This window comes from Boleophthalmus pectinirostris, unplaced genomic scaffold (assembly GCF_026225935.1).
Source record: "Boleophthalmus pectinirostris isolate CB_2022bp ecotype Guang Dong unplaced genomic scaffold, ASM2622593v1 HiC_scaffold_17, whole genome shotgun sequence".
Lineage (NCBI taxonomy): Eukaryota > Metazoa > Chordata > Actinopteri > Gobiiformes > Gobiidae > Boleophthalmus > Boleophthalmus pectinirostris.
In genome coordinates this window covers 7,265,859-7,283,882 of record NW_026571115.1, presented here as the reverse complement: position 1 = coordinate 7,283,882, position 18,024 = coordinate 7,265,859, and the positions used below count along the sequence as shown (strand labels likewise).

The 18,024-nt window shown below is 37.9% G+C and overlaps 1 protein-coding gene across 1 annotated transcript in view; it reads left to right on the top strand.

The window, feature by feature from the left end:
* Positions 1-18,024, top strand: part of syt3 (synaptotagmin III) — a 170,135-nt gene that overhangs the window by 44,954 nt on the left and 107,157 nt on the right. Inside the window, exon 4 of the mRNA XM_020933125.2 lies at positions 8,821-8,997. Within this exon, the coding sequence (XP_020788784.1) occupies positions 8,821-8,997 (177 nt within the window). The remainder of the gene's footprint in view (positions 1-8,820; positions 8,998-18,024) is intronic.

Sequence of the window (18,024 nt, the reverse complement as noted above, 5' to 3'; positions counted from 1 at the left end):
AAAATCCAACCATTTTGAAAGTCTTATGTCCCTGTCAGCTGAACACGAGCAGTTTGTGATTAATCTGGAAAATATCCTTCCTGGGCAAGAGGAATTTTTTCACTGTAGTACCATTGTGCGGCCAACATGCCAACTGAAGACAGCTCTAAGCCAGTGTTTCCTGAAGACTGGGTCGCGACCTTCAGGTGGGTCGCAAGAGATTTTTTTTTTGGGTTGCCTTGTCACAATCTGCATGTTGTTCTACAATATAAAGTTCTGACATATGAGACATAATTATTTTATTGACTATTTTGTTCCGGTATTGCTGGTTTAATTGAATGTTGAAAAGAAAAAAAATGGGCTACATTTAATGTCCAAATAGGCGACTTATGGATCCTTTTATTGCAGGTTTTTCATTGTTTAAAACTTGAGAAATACTAATTCTTCAGAGAGACACGGTCAGTCAAGAATAAAATATCCTCATTAATGTTCAATAATGGTCAAATCCACCTTTGATTTTGTGATTTACGAATAATATCTATTGACTTGGGTCATAAAGGTTTGTGACTTTTAAAATATGGGTAACCAGAAAAAAAGTTTAGCAACACCATCTCCACTTATTTTAATAGATCCATGGTTCAGGTAAGAAGCCAGGCTTGGTTAAGATGGCGTTAGCGGTGAGCGGCAGTTATTGAGATATACACACACTGGTAATCCAATGTTATGATAGATTATTACAACATTATTTACATATTTGATACAATTTGTGGTTAAACATATACTTTTGAATGGTAAAGGTCTTCTGTTTGATGAATAATGAACAAAAACAAAGCTACAAATCACCTGTGAGGTTTCTGGTTGGACCTGGAAGTGACATCATCACTTTACAACTCAAATCAGTGAGCGAAGCACTAATGGTGTGTTCATTTATCCATCCATCTCCCACTCGGCGTCACATATGAGTGTTTTATTATGTTTCCTGCATAGACCATATATGTGAATGGACATAGCTAACGCGACTTGAAGAAAAACGTGGACGCCAACCGGAAAGCTGTTATTGTTGTTGTTTATCTTCTGTTATTGACCCTGGGAACGGTTAGCAACACCCGTATAAAATAAGACACAATAAGGTATTGCAGTAGTACGAGTGACTGAAATTGTCATTAAAATCACCAAAACATCCAACCACAATGAAAACAGTTCATACTTGAGGTGACACTGGGCACAGCCATCTTGGATTCTATCTCGGAATTCTCGTCTCCTCTGAGTTCATCTGAGTCCGAGTTCTGCTGTCCGAGGAAAAGGGGCGTGTCAGAGCGTGTCGTTAGGCGATGTCCTCGAACCTCCCAGTCGGATGGATAATCGAATGCACCATAAAGTCTGTTAACTGGAAATGTGAGAAACTTGATTATGTTCAAAATGACAGGTGACCAATGAGCTCCTTCGTTTCACATGTGTCACGTGAAACAAATCTGAACGTTGGCTCAAGGCGTGACAAAGGGAGCGGTGACCAGACTCACATCCGTCTGTTTAAGGAATCCTAAGAGATTTCAGTCTGGACCGGCCAGACAACAAGGAACGGTAACTTTAAAACTGAAAACAAAAAGTGCACACTCAGGTGGCAGATGTCCAGAGCTTTAACATTAGGTTTTGGCAGATGGACTTTATCAGATCATTTCTTTCTCCGTTATTTGACAGAAAATTACAAGGTCAAAATACAAAAGGAACAGCACTTCAAACAGCACTGAGAGGCCTGTTGCCAATTCACTTGTACCAGTGCCAATGATTTTTAAACATACCACAGTTTAAAGGTGCATCATGTAACTTTTATAGTGATGGGTTCACAACTGTCACTTTGATAGTAGTTTCTTATGACCAAATTCCACTTTTAGAATCCAGTGAAGTCCATAGCCGATATTGTTTGGCCAATTTTGATAATTTTCCTCAAATAATCTAATTTGAATGTAATGCAAACTCATTCACAATTTTAGCACAAACTGTGTAAGAGGGCTGAGTAGTCGCATTTTCACTGAGCTCTTTGGACTAAAGTGCTCAAATAAAGATTTACATCAGTTCCCAGAGTCCCCAGAAACATCAGAGAGCTCTTACCATCTTTCCAAAAAACATGGTTCATAACAAATCAGACCTGTCAACATTAATCCAGTGAATCTGCCTTCTTTTCACCTTCTGTCTTTGTCTTGTGATTGTCTGTCTGGATGTTTTTAATGTCGTTCTTTAATAGTTACGCAATTTAACCTCTTATGTAATTGTGTGATGCTGCTGTTGTACACTGTTATTTAACTATAGGCTTTAGTGCATCGATCTGCTCTCGTTGTACCGTCATGATTTCTTACCGTATTATTTTTAGGTAGACAAGTTTAACATCTGTTCAAGGACAATGGATGAAAAATATTGATTAATGTACACTGTCCCTAAATACGTCATAAATAAATCAAAATAAATGCTTAGTTTAGGCAGCTGGTTTTTCAAAGTATTGGCCTTTGCTGGAGATTTAACCTGTTCGTGTTCTGGGGAGGCCTTGTACTTTTTCTTAATTAATTTCTGTTTGTCCAGCTTCTGATAATCCAATCAATCCAGTCCACTTTAATTATAGAGCTCATTTCATAAACAAACTGTTTCCAAAGTGCTGCACAAATACATACTAATACCAACAATAATAATACAATGATGAACTAAAACTCTCAGATTTAACCGTACTAGTCTTAAAACAATGAAACCAGTAAAGTAAAATAAGAGTAAAACCACAGAATAAATATTTCAAAGAAACAGAGGCGCACACAACTCACGCAGTGTTAAAAGCCAGAGAATAAAAGTGGGTCTTAAGACGAGACAAAACATAAAAAAAAGAACTCTCAGTCTCACGGACATGTAAAACATTAAGGGGATCAGTAACCCTTTTATTTTCAGTCAAATCAACCATTCTGTGAAGAAAAATAACTAAAAAAAATAAAAAATGAATAAGAATTTAATATGAATTCTGCCTGGACTTGTTTGCCTCATTATAAGTCCCTAAATCTCATTTTTAGTGAGACCTGCTTCAGCTTTGACATGGGATTGTCAACGTCAGCTCGTCAAGACCCAACGTCAGCTCATTGTGCCGTCTCTCAGAACATCCCCAGGGACACCAGCTATACCTGTTCTACTATATTTACCCCCAAAAATGTAGGCAGAGTTTGAAATCTGACTTTCCGCTGTGTAGAACAGGGGTCACCAAACTTTTTTCTCTGGGGGCCACATTATAGCTCCTGACTGTGATGAGGGGCCAGGGTCGGGTCAGCTGCAAAACAGAATTGTATGACCTAGACCAAAATGACCACCAGCAGGCCTCATTGTGTAGCAGAAATGACTATCCTGGCACAGGCATCCACAATACTCTATCAGCACATCGTTCCTGGCACATATTTGATTATAGTTACTAGTGGTTTGCAAAAGTCGTAAATACTTCACACTTTGTTTAAATTTAAAATACCACAGATACTCCATTTATAGCACTAACTGCACTGTAGTACTCTGTGTGTGCGTTGACTACCAATGTTTGATCTCGAGCTTGTCAGGTGACGAAAATTTGGCAGCAAATGTAAATATGTCATATAATTATTTAAATATAAATACTTCATGTAAATATCTTTTTTTTTTTTTTTTTTTTTTTTTTTCTTTTTCAAAGGAACATAACAATTTAGAGTATAAAATATTACTTATACAAATGCACTATACAAATCCCAGTAAGTGTGTGGTATATATTATAATGATAAAAAAAAAAAAAAAGTTAATCATAATAGCCCAAATAATAAAATAAATTAAGTAAATTGAGATTATATGTAAAATTTAATAAATACAATATGTACATATATATACTATATATTTTTTATAAAAAAAAAAAAAAAAAACTTTTGAGGATTGCCTCATAGGGCCAGTAGCAGAGGGGCTGGGGTGGTGGGCCGTAGTTTGATGACCCCTGGTATAGAACTTGTTCCAGTTCAAGTATCTGAGAGCCTCAGATTCACAGAGTCCAGCCATTTGTCTGTCCTCAAAAGGTAAAAGATTCAGTTTGAATTGAAAGTCATCATAAGGCTGCCACTCATTACAAGAGAATTTGTCCGATTTAGGCTGCGATTGCTTCTCTCCGAGTTCGGGGAGGCGTGACCCGACTTTGTGTCTTTGTGTGCGATTTGTAAAATGCTGTGCTCCCCGTGCGTGTGGTGTCAATGTGACTCTGAGCTGCTCTGTCAGATCATAACCACTAAACATCAGCAACGCTACAGTAACAGACAATAAAACAGAGCGGCAGGGGGACACAAAGTGATGGATAGAAAGACGCAAGATACAAACTCAGGTTATAGCAAAAACAATTACTACTCACCTCTGGAATAGTTGTAAATATAACCTGCAGCATCTCATCCACTCTATTTATAGAATTTGTCCTCGCAAATAATAACACTCAGTCCACAAAACAGCGCTGTTGATCCAGTTTGAAGTGTTATTTAAAAGAAAAAAACGTGATATTTCCTTACACGTGTCTGTTTACATCCGCACAGCGCGTCGATCGAGGTGAAGCTGCGGATTAGTGATAATGACTCTACTTCTGTGTACTTCATTTCCAACCTTCTGTGCATTAAAAATCATTATCTGAAATATTGCACCATGTTTCACAAATAATAATAACACAGTTTTTGACTCATTTAAGACAGAAAAATCCTATAGTGTCTTTTAGTGAAACACGTTATGCTAAAAATGACAAATATCAGCCTCATATATCAGCCAATAGATACATAGAACTGTCTCTACTATTTTCTATATTGATTTGTGTCTGGGCTTCCATTTTTGACAGGTTTAATATAGTGACAGACCACTGAAAACAAGCATGTAATTGTCTGCTTAGTAATGATTTTTTTGGTTTCTTCGTTATATATATATAACAGGGTCTAATGATTCAGTGCACTTTCCATTAAAAATAGCAGGCTCATTATCTGATCAGTGCATTGTGTGTTTTGCTGGTGTCTGGTCCTTAGCCTCTGAATGGAAGTGTTCTCAAGAGCTCTTACATAACTCTCGACTTTAATCTGTGTGTTTATAATGAAGATTTGGAGATGGAGAGAAAGAGATCTGTGGAAGAGGGTTCAGTGTCAGATGTATTCAGTTCATATAATAGTCTCAAACAGAATGCTCTCCATGGAGACGTTATTGCTTTGTCTGGAATGTTTCATAGTATATCATTAAAGCTTTCTATAGACCATGGGTTGGCAACCCGCGGCTCCAGAGCTGCATGCGGCTCTTTCATCCTTCTGTTGTGGCTCCCTGTGACTTTGGAAAATAAATGCATATTTAAATACAATGTATTTTATTCATTTTTAAATATAAATGTAAATTTGTAGAAAATGATTATCTTGTAACATTAAAATATATATATTTTTTATATTTTTATCGCTCAAAATAACTAAGAAAAGAAAAGTTTTTAAAGAAAACAGAAAATGTAATGCTATGTGGTCAGATTGATTTGCTTTCACGGCTGGTAAGACTGGTTTACCAGTTTGCATCATGCAGATTGTACACGTGATAAAATGATGACGAATCACAGAAGCAGGAGGCATTTTTTGGTTCATTAAGTTTGGATTTTCATTTCCTTTGAGGAGGACTCAAATAGACACTGAGTATTTCATTTGAAAGTAAGCATCAACCAAGAGTATTTTTTTCCCAAGTTCAAAATGTTTTTGTTACATGCAAAAATAAAATTGCGTGTTGTCTGAAGCATTTTCTTGATTTCATAAATGTAACACACTATAGTCTTTTATACAGAGCATACAGGTAAAAAAACAACAACAAAAAAAACCCCACATTTTAGAGTCAAAAGGGTTTTGTGGCTCTGGGTGTTTTATTTTCTGTGGGAGACTGTTCAAATGGCTCTTTGAGTATTTAAGGTTGCCGCCCTCTGCTCTAGACCAAACCAGAGCAAGTTACAGGTCAGATCTGTGGAGAGCTAACCCTGCTCACAGTCAGAATGCCTGCTTTTCTAGGTATTTTTGAGCTACAAAACCACCTGTAAGTTAATAAATGTAAAGTAGAACTGTTTAATGTCATACTGTGGAACATTCCAGACAGAGCAATGACATCTCCATAGAAACAAGCAGGTGGCGGACAAACCAGGAAGTTACTCGGTTTGGTGGGAAAAATAGTTTTATATCAGTTAAGTGGCAGAAAAGTTTAAAAGAAAAGTACAAAAATACAGGAAGTAGTGCTGAGTTCTAAAACATAATACTCTGAGAAGTACAGATATTAAAAACTTCTAATTAAAGGCGCCGTACCTGATTTTTACTGTCAAAAATGAGAAAGACGGAACTAGTTCTCTTTAAACAGTTTGCATTGGTCCAAAGTCATTCCTCACTTACCTCATGCATTCTTAACATCTTAATTAGTTCCTGTGATGAGCACTTAAACCCTTTTCAAAACTTGCAGAGGCCAGAACAGGCAGTAAAAACAACATTTTGCATGCTGACCATACACTTCCTGTTTCTCGGGCAGTAAAATGTTTAGAAACAGAAGCATGCAGCTGACTTGACCTCCTGTTTTGACCTGAAGATCCACTTGTACAATATATCTTTACTAGGGCAAGACCAATTTTGCTCAAATACACTACATGGGGAAAAAAAATTGGTTACAGTGATTGATTTTCCATTCGTTTTTCTCATAAACTTAATAAAAAGAATAATATTTTTGAATTTGAAGTTTGAAAGCTTGCTCGGGCTAATCAGATATGTGGTAACTAATGACCACAAGACCTTTAATTTAATTTAAAATCTGATTCTGAAACTTTAGAAACTGTGATGTAATTTAAACATTTTGCCTAATCTTGAGTTATAGATGTGCTTTTTTGGACCTAAAACAACTTGTGTTATGGATTAGTCACCATGTAGTTAGTTATACCTCTTAAAGGGAGTTGGAGTTGTGATGTGTTTCATTCACACATGTTTAACACAGTCCCTGCCTCAAGTGGAGGAGTTCAAGTATCTCGGGGTCTTCACGAGTGAGGAGAGGATGGAGCGTGAGATTGACAGGAGAATCGGTGCAGCATCGACAGTGATGCGGTCGGACCCTTGTGGGGAAGAGGGAGCTGAGCTGAAAGGCAAAGCTCTCGATTTACTGCTCAATCTACATTCCTCCCCTCACCTACGGTCATGAGCTTTGGGTAATGACCAAAAGGACAAGATCATGGATACAATCAGTCTATAAGAGTTTCCTCCGCAAGGTGCCTGGGCACTCCCTTAGAGATATGGGTGAGGAGCTCAGTCACACGGAAGAGCTCAGAGTAGAGCTGCTGCTCCTTCAAGTCGAGAGGAGCCAACTGAGCTGGCTGTTCCAACAGTTTCGCAACTGTACAAGATATTAACCATAACCACTATAGAGCCACATCAGCCCGTTTGAAATTATAATGAGTTTAATGTAGCTTTGCCACCTTTGTTTATGTTTTACAGAAACAAAACTTTAAATCGCATGGCTAATTTGCATAAATTGTAAACACTGGAAAAAAGCAGCTTTTTCCTTGTGCACTAATGCATCAGCTTCTGTCCGACTAAAGGGCACGACTACATGTGTTCTTTCTGTGACAGAGGGACGTCACTGCAATGGCTCCACTGCACACGCTAGATGCGCTTGGAGCAACGCGTCCTGCACGCGTAGATTTCGGAAAACAGGATCCATCCTATTTTTTTGTTCTATTCTTTTGTTGTATTTGTGCGTTTACCATCAGCACATCGTGCTCCCTGGGCAGTTTTGTATCATGTGAAAGAGCCCAGCTCCACAAAGACTGTTAATTAGTGCTTTGAAATTTACTTTTGAAATCCTTGCGTTTGCCGTGGTCAGCCTGTACAGAAGGTAAAACAAGCGGCTAAACGCGCCCTGTCAAGTTTGATTGACTTTCCCATTGGGAAACACAAGAGCCAGTATGTTCCGCTAGTGCTGCAGGTGGAGCCGCCTTCGTGTTGACATGCGGCTGTGGTTTCGCGAGGTTAAGTGCGAGCAGATCGTCACTTGTCAGGTGAAAACAAATTCCGATGTTTAATTGAACCCCAACAGTGACGTACATCGTTCATCTCACATAGTTTGAACAAATTCACGTTCAAGTTCTTGATTTACAGATGTGTTGCGTTCAGTTCAAACTTCACTGAAAAATGAACGTGTTCAATGAACGCGTTCTTTTGAACTTGTTCATGCACAACACTGCATGAATGGATATGGATATACAGGAAGTGCTCCTTACACCTTCACTGCAGTCTCTACTGAACTAGAGGTAAAAGGTATTTGTTAACTTAACAACTACCATTACATGACATCACAGGGTGGACTAGAGCATTTTGGAGATATAAACAGACTAATAGTAAATGCAAATACAGCTCTAGGTATGGAGGTAACAACATTCTAACATGGCTTAAAACCCGTAAGACTCAGTTTTGTGTAATATTAGTCTTTAATATTAGAATTTTTTGAAAAGTCTATGGTGAAAAATGAATGGAAATGTACTTCCGGACCCAGAGTGGTCTTGGGAGTGGGTGGGACTGTTGAGCTCCAAACTTATGCTTTATATTTCATTTTGCATCTCATTCTGACCTGTTGACAGGCTGCTTTCAGCACCACTATTCACACAAACCCATTCACGTCACAGCTGACCTTGTTGCTGTGGCGTCACCGTGTTGTGTCCACATATAATTTGTAAAGCTGCACACTCCAAACGCCAAATAAAACCTCTCGCCTCTCTTCTTTCTTTCTCTCTCTGCTGTTTTTCCAACACGATTTTGAATTTTCTGTCTTTATTTCCATATTTTGTCCTAGGCCCAAACCCATGACTCACCAGCTCTCCAGTCCGGACTTCCATGGAGAAGAGAAGGAGCAGGTCACGAGCATAGGGCAGATCAAACCAGAGCTGTACCGACCCAAAGGAGACCAAGCCGAGGGGAAACTGGGAGACACCTGCGGCAAAATCAGTTTCCTGCTCCGATACGCCTTCAAGTAAGTCCAACCTACAGGCTAAAGATACTACAAAATTATCTGAGCTCGTGTGTATTCAAGAAAGTACACTCTATGCAAGCTAAAGATACTGCAAAACTATCTGAGCTTATGTATATTTAAGAAAGTACATGCTATGCAAACAAAGGTGACACTTTAGTTTAGGGACCACATATTAATAGCGAGTTATAATAGTCAAATGTATAATAAGTGGTTAATTAGATCTTTGTTAGTATTTGGAAAATACTTAAGTCAAAGTCAAAGTGAACTTTATTGTCAATCACACCATGTAACAGACATTACACAGAGGGATAAAAAAACAAAAACATTTCCATCAAGAAAAGAAATGAGGTAGCTACTTTTGGTAAATAATGAAGGTGTAATATGTAAAGTGCAGAATGCTGAAATAGCAGTGTGGATATAGAAATGTATTAAGTTGTTTTGAATTAACCATTAACTATTTACTTCCCATTAAAGTACACTGACATCTTAATAAACATTAATAAGTGTTTAATAGCAATTAATATTAATATGTGATTAATATATGGTCCATAAATTAAAGTGTCACCCAAACTAAATATACAGACACACGATCTGATGTCCTCTTATTGTGATTGTGATTAGATTTGCTATTTATTTTTTAATAATAGGATTCTGTTCAAAGTTCAGATTTAAATTGCATTCAAAATGATTGACAGAAAAAATGAAATAAGAACTGACAAACGAATACAAGAAACACATTTTAGAACATGTTTGTACAGATTTAAACAGGGTTAGCAGATTTTATACAGAATAAGACAGGATAGTCTTATTTTGTTGTGTGTGGAGAAAGTTATGATACTTAAAACAATGTCAGCCTTTGAGATGTGCTAATTACGCCCATTCAAATTTTGATTTGATTGAATCTTGCATCTTGCAGCCCTAGTACAAGCTAAATAGACAACAACACTATTTGATCTCATATACAGGTAAAAGACAAACATCTTGCATTGTAACAGTGGCAGAGTGTGCATTTCACACCTAGTCCTTCAGTAGTGCTCCATCTGAAACAGTTTACTCCTCAATAACTATTTTATGGTTACATTATACACAGTATAAAGAGCCATGGAGATTCTGTGCACGGAGAAGTGAGGAGAGGGGGCGCGGTGCACGGAGAAGAAGTGAGGAGCGCTGGGGTGCTAAAGCGGAACTAAACCAGGACTGTTTGTCAGGACTGGTCCAAAGGTGCGCCCGCGTAGAATGTCGAGTGACCGCAGACAAAAGGACAGAGCCGGGGCCGGTGCTCCACGCTGCATGGTGCTCGGCTCCGCATGAGGCCGCGCGGCGCTCCTCGCCGCATGGGGCTCAGTGCTGCTGTTGCCTGATCGCACTTTGTGCATACTCTCTCACTCTCTCACAAGTCCAAGATTAGTCCTGATTTAGACCTGGTTTAGACCTGGTGTAGTCCTGGTTTAGACCTGGTTTAGTCCTGGTTCCGCTACAGATGCAGTTTTTTTGTCTGGTTCGCTCTCTGACTGTCCAATCAGCGGCTCTGAATCTGGTGACGTTGTCGTACGCCTGCTAGAAGACCCTGGTGACACCAACTCAAAATCTGATTGGTTGAAGCAACAGTTTCATCGACATTTATTTTGTGTTCGAGGTCCTGCAGAACGGATTGTGAAGGCGTCAGGCACAGTTCTTAGAGTTTGACTCTGCCTAGCAACAAGTGACGGCTGAAATGTGATTGGTCAAATGCTTTAATATGAAAATGCATGTGTGGAATCAGCACAACCATCAGAAAAGCTCTGAAAGGAAGTGGACAGACCATTTGGAATTATTTAATAATGATATAATTAACATCAGTCTGTGATTCAGATATTTTTTTTAGGCCAGCAGAGAAGGCCTTGCAGACCCTGACGCCCCGCCACTGCATTTTAATATACTTTTTAAAACTTTGTCTTACCTGGATTGTGTCATTTGTTGTATATGAACTTCTGACTTGTTGAATGTCCACAGCTGCTCCTGTTGAAGTTGCATTATGTAACTTTCCTAATGAGGGGTGCTTGAATGTTCCACAGTATGGCATTAAACTGATGTATCTTGCATGATGTGTTTGTATTGCTGAAGTACAATTACACTGAAAAACACAACTACTTACTTTCAATGTGTTCTCCCCTCCACAAATCTAACCTGTAACTTGTTCCTGCGATATCAACTGCGAGAGAAATGATTTTAATGTCATACTGTGGAACATAAGGCAAAACATCACCATACAAAACCAGCACAATAGTTACAGAAGTCCCCTTAAGTCAAGATCTATATAATAAACATTGTTGACTCTGTAAAATGATTGTAGGTCTAAACATAGCCTAATACAAACTACATTAACGTCTGTGCCATAAAAATAAATGAGCAGAATCCAAAGTTATGTCTGGCTCTGAGACGCCTGCTCCCCATTGACTCCCATTCAAATATCTGTCATTGAATCCCGGGTCGATATCTCCTTCCATTATACACAGTGTGCCACCATTTGTTTTTCAGAAATCCATTTGTAAATGTCTCTGCTGTAATGGCTCACTCCAATCCACCGTACAGTAAGGGCTCAAACAAATATAGCTCACAGACAGTTATTGCCGCTAAAACGACCTACAAATAGCGCGGAGGTAGTGCTTGTCTTTGCTATCTCTCTCCTCTCTGCTCGTTGCACACGTACTTTCGATTCTCATAACGCAGTGATTAAAAGAGCAAGACGAAACGCGGACCAAAAACAAACCCAAACGTGTACTAGAGTGTTTGTGCACGTGAGCTGAAGTGTTGTGTGATGTGTTTTTGGTTTGGAAAATGTACAGCGGCCGCTAAATATTTGATGTGCGTTTGACAGGTTTAGGTGATTCTCTAATTTTGATGTAGTTTGGTGCAATAATACAATGATCAAGAAGCAATTTGTATAGAAAAGTCAAAAAATATGTTGAAAATTACAGGAAGTAGAGAGTTCTATTTTAGAGATTTACACTACAAATTGAAATACAAAAACTTTTCTTTGTTGTACGTACTCTGATAATTTTAAAGAGATGCCTTCCCCTTAAATTATAAATATTTTTCCTTTCAACAAAATATTTCGGAGTATATTTTTAGTAGTTCTTTCCTTTTTGCCTTGTACATTATTTGTGCTTTGTACTTGATTTCTTTCAAATAATATAGTTGTTTGTGTCCATGTTATCTGCAGTCTGTCCCAGGGCAGCTATGGCTATTTTTGGCAAGTTTGAATCACCGAAAACTCTTCTGTGGTCATACTTGTCAACAGTATTTGCAGAATTTAAAACTCTTAGACTTAGACAAACTTTATTGCTCCACAAGGGAGTATTATCTGTTCCATAAGGGTGAGTTGTTGTACAGTTGTAGGGAGTATTATATGTTACATAAGGGTGAGTTGTGGTACAGTTGTAGGGAGTATTATATATTACATAAGGGTGAGTTGTGGTACAGTTGTAGGGAGTATTATCTGTTACATAAGGGTGAGTTGTGGTACAGTTGTAGGGAGTATTATATGTTACATAAGGGTGAGTTGTGGTACAGTTGTAGGGAGTATTATATATTACATAAGGGTGAGTTTGTACAGTTGTAGGGAGTATTTATGTTACATAAGGGTGAGTTGTGTACAGTTGTAGGGAGTATTATCTGTTACATAAGGGTGAGTTGTTGTACAGTTGTAGGGAGTATTATGTTACATAAGGTGACGTACAGTTGTAGGGAGTATTATCTGTTACATAAGGGTGAGTTGTGGTACAGTTGTAGGGAGTATTATATATTACATAAGGGTGAGTTTGACAGTTGTAGGGAGTATTATATGTTACATAAGGGTGAGTTGTTGTTCAGTTGTAGGGAGTATTATCTGTTACATAAGGGTGAGTTGTGGTACAGTTGTAGGGAGTATTATATATTACATAAGGGTGAGTTTGACAGTTGTAGGGAGTATTATATGTTACATAAGGGTGAGTTGTTGTTCAGTTGTAGGGAGTATTATCTGTTACATAAGGGTGAGTTGGTGGTACAATTGTAGGGAGTATTATATGTTACATAAGGGTGAGTTGTTGTACAGTTGTAGGGAGTATTATATATTACATAAGGGTGAGTTTGACAGTTGTAGGGAGTATTATATGTTACATAAGGGTGAGTTGTTCAGTTGTAGGGAGTATTATATTACATAAGGGTGAGTTTGACAGTTGTAGGGAGTATTATCTGTTACATAAGGGTGAGTTGTTGTTCAGTTGTAGGGAGTATTATATGTTACATAAGGGTGAGTTGTTGTTCAGTTGTAGGGAGTATTATCTGTTACATAAGGGTGAGTTGGTGTACATTGTAGGGAGTATTATATGTTACATAAGGGTGAGTTGTTATTCAGTTGTAGGGAGTATTATCTGTTACATAAGGGTGAGTTGGTGTACAATTGTAGGGAGTATTGTCTGTTACATAAAGGTGAGTTCTTGTACAGTTGTAGGGAGTGTTATCTGTTACATCAAGGTGAATTGTACAGTTGTAGGGAGTATTATATAGTATTATTCTATGGTATGAATGTCGTCCTGTATCTCTCAGTGTTTGAGCGGAGCTGTAGGAGCCTGTAGGAGGAGCCTGTTGGAGCCTGTTGGAGCCTGTTGGAGATCGAGCTCCTATAGTTTAGTTTTCACGTCTAAAGATGGAAACAGTGAAATGCCAGCAGCAGCAGACGTCATGAGAGAGCAGCGTGTCCAGGGAATATATCACACACCGAATGTTTACGTGAAAATCTGAGCTGTTTTTGGTCCAAACTTCAGTTCAGACTCCAGACAACAGCTGAGACCAAGCGACCAGGCTGACATTTCCGTGACAAGTCTGCGTCTGCTTCTGGTGTTTAGTATTCATGACAAACTCACAGCTTCTCTTAAGTGCTAAAACTGTTACCTATAAACATAGATAGAAAGTGACTTATTAATATTCAAGTTACTTTGAGTAGATTTTTGGGGGTAATTTTTATTTTAGATTAGATTTTTTTTTTTACATGTTCTTTTAGTGTTGTCACGAAAATGTCTAACTCGATTTTGATACTAAAGCTGCTTTTGTAACTTTTTGGTTGAGCGTCTGACTCCTGCTTCTTTCTATGGATACATCACCTCTCTGTCTAGAATGTTCCACAGTATGGCATTAAACAACTCTACCTTACATTTATTCAACAGATGCATCAAGAATCTCGGACTCCCAGTCATTGTGCAATGCATACTGGGAAGGATTTTCCGAAAAAGTGAGCTTCAAACCGCCATGTTTGATTTCCCAGTGGGATGTGTCTCTTGTCAAAGCTGATCTTTTCAAGTCTTTTGAACCACAACACTTTTGATTCTGATTCTGATATTATCATATTTTAGTGTCCTTACACCGGAAAACAGCTTGAGAATTTTTTTTTCGCAAACTCCATAGATGTTAAAGGGAATCAGATGTGTGTGACTGCAAACCTGTGTTCAAACTGTTTCTCTTCCCAACGGAATTGAAAAATAGTGAAAGGTGAAGGCGATGGGCAGTATTGATCCACAGGAAGGACACAAAAGGAAACCTTTGGCTGCCTAAATCATCCCGAGTTTGCAGCGAACATTTTCTGTGTGGCGCGACATCAAAGCAAAATCCTGATCCCTCGCTCCACCTTGGGAATTTAAAAAGTCAACACCAAAGCGAAAGGCACCAGCTGTTCACCAAGAAACACCTTCCACTGCAAAGAGACCAAGACGTGATGTTGCTGTAAAGTCGAACAAAAAAGTGCGAGCTCGGCCTGTTTATCTTCTGCACCTCTCACTTAACAAACGGAATCCCACTTTGTTGGTGCTCCACATACAAAATGTTCGCTGCTGGGATGATTTCTTAGGCAGTCAAAGGTTTCCTTTTTCATCCTTCCTGTGTATCAATACTGCTCATGGCCTTTGCCTTTCACTATTTTTCTATTCCACTGGGAAGGGAAACAGTCTGAACAGAGGTCTGCAGTCACACACATCTGATTCCCATTTGCAGTTATGGAGTTCGCAAATGAATTTCTCGAGCTGTTTTCCGGTATTAGGACATCCAACAACCACACAATTACGATGTCCAAATCCCATAACTAAAATATGACAATATCAGAACCAGAAACAAAAGTGATATGGTTCAAAAACTAGAAAAGATCAGCTTTGTCCATAGACGCATCCCACTGGGAAAACAAACATGGCAGTTTGATGCTCACTTTTAAAGAAAATCCTTCCCAGTATGTATTGCGCAATGACCGGAAGTCCAAGATTCTTGATGCATCTATTACAGGTGGTTTTATGGCTCAAAAATACCTAGAAAAACACACATGATCTCACCTTTAACTTGGTCTGGTTTGGTCTCCATAAAGATAGAAAGGTTTAATGTCATACTGTAAAACATTCCCGACAACGCAATAACATTTCCATGGTGGAAAAGCATTTGACGGGCCCTCGACCAAAAAATAAATAAACATACAGTGATAGAAACATATTTTTCTCAGTTGCAGTTCTCAGCATTTTAAGCCCCCCACGTTCACCACCAGAGTTTGTGCTTTTATCATTCGTGCATGTCCCGCTGTGTGTTAGCCTGAGCTCGCCTTTGCTTTAGATTTATATGCGCTGCTAGCCACGTTAGCTCGAACCGCTACATCTCACTGTGTAGGCTGCCTGACGTGTCAACGCATTACAAAAGGACCAAAAGTGCTGATGGTCAGGGAAAGAAAGGGAGCAAAAAGCCAGTGGTTTCATGAATTATAAATATACAGGCACTTTAAACAGCAGCCCGGCTAGCGTGTTACAAAGGGCGACGCAAATCAGGCAGGGAGCTAGGTAATCACGAAAACCATTTAAGTGTACCCTTTTTGAACACATTTTGCAACACTTGAAGTCAAATTTGGTTCTAATGGTTTGTTGGGATTATAGCTTGTTGTGCTAGATATGAACAGTACTGTATAATATATGCAGTAGTGGCATGTAACGAAGTAAAAGTAGCAGAGGTCGGGACTTGCAAGTCGTGACTTGGACTCAATTCAGACTTGAGTCACTATTTTTAGAACTTGAGACTTGACTTGATAAAATGGACTAAGACTTGGGACTTGACTTGGACTTGAGCCCTGTGACTTCAGAAGACTTGATGCTTCTCCGAAATAAATATATTTTTAGAAAATACTTACTTACATGTTGATAAATGTGGTGCTTAATTTTATAGAAACAAACTGGAACATGTCCCCCCCACTTCTCTGTTACTCTGGAGGGAACTGAAGTACTGCGATATGATATCCTCAAATGTACGAGTACATTATTAGTTACTATTACTATTATACTACTATTATATTACTATTAGTAATACGCAGGACAATACAGTACATCAGAGGGAACTGCATAGAACATGATCCTTCCATTTCAGTGCAGACTATACGACAAAATAACTGTTATGTAGCTCTTTTAAATCTTAATTCTTTCAGTTCTGACATTTAAAAAGGAAAAATTTGCATTTCTACAACTCTTACATAAATACTCATATATAAATATCCCATGAATTTTAAGTACAATTTAACTTAAAATTCAAATGAATTGCAGAAATCTAAGCTATATTTGGTACTTTCATTTAAAGACTTGAAATGACTTGAAGCTTAAAGCTAACAACTTGGATTTGACTTGGACTTAAGGGCCAGTGACTCGAGACTCAACTTGGACTTTGCCTTGGGACTTGATTTGGACTTGAGGTCTAAGACTTTTGACTTACTTGAGACTTGCAAAACAACGACTTGGTCCCACCTCTGAAAAGTAGTAAACTAGCCTTCTGTCCTTTCATATATATATATATATATATATATATATATATATATATATATATATATATATATAGGTATCTTTACTTAAGTACCTTTGCTTTTACTCCACTACGTTTTTTAATAGAACTGAAAAGTAAAAGTATTTTTTATTATTGTTTGAGACCTGCTGAGTTTATTTTTATCAAGTTCAAGTAGGGTATAAATAAAAAACAGCTAACCCGAAAAAATTATTGATTCAGTTGTTTCTGCTGAAAAAAATTCAGCACAAATCTTTATTAAAATCACTACATTTGAAGCTTTATAAGACCTCAGAATTGGCACAAAATACATTTACTTTTTACTTTTAATTTAATTTAGTTTTTTACTTTTTACATGTGCCTTCATACTTCAACTTAAGTAGATTTTTTCATGTTATACTTTTACTTGTTTTTTTTTTTTTTTTTTGCTTCAGTCTCTGTACTTTTACTTAAATAACAAAACTGAGTACCTCTTCCACCTCTGAATATGTGTTCTTGTTCACTGAATAGGCAACATTTTATAATAAATACCTTAAATTAGCCTTAATAAAGCATGGACATAGGCTTAATTCATAATGCATAAATAGTTTATTAAGAATGATTTGGACATACAATGACTGAATAACATAACTCTAACCCCTAACCCCAAAAAGCAGACTTACAATGCAAAATCAACCTTTAAGCATGTTATAGTTATTTCCCATTACCGTACACTCTCAAAGTTTGAGTATGTTTGAGGAAACTTTAAATGCTTATTTTCAAGACGCCATATTGCTGATCAACAGTACACGCCCACTGCTCTGTACTTACTTCGTTCTCCAATTTGATTTTCTTAATTGGTGATATACATAGAATTTGGCAGTGTTGTGTAGTCCTTTGCAAAATAAAAAATAAAATAAAAATCTGCTGCTCTCTAGTAGATCCTGACAACTGCTTTGCTGTGATGATGTTTATGGCAACATGAGCTCCCACTGGGCACCACAGTCTTCTAACTTCTTGAATATTCTTCTTGAAATAATAAGATGTAGACTTATTTTGAAACCAAGAGCTGCTTATACAATAGGGTTGGGTATCATTACGAAGTTGCCGATACGATACATAGGCCATGATACGATACATATCTCGATACAGTGCACTTTTGATTTGATATGATGTATTTCAAATCGATCTGATACAGTTCAATAAAAAATAAAGGCTAAATCATGGGTGTGATACTTC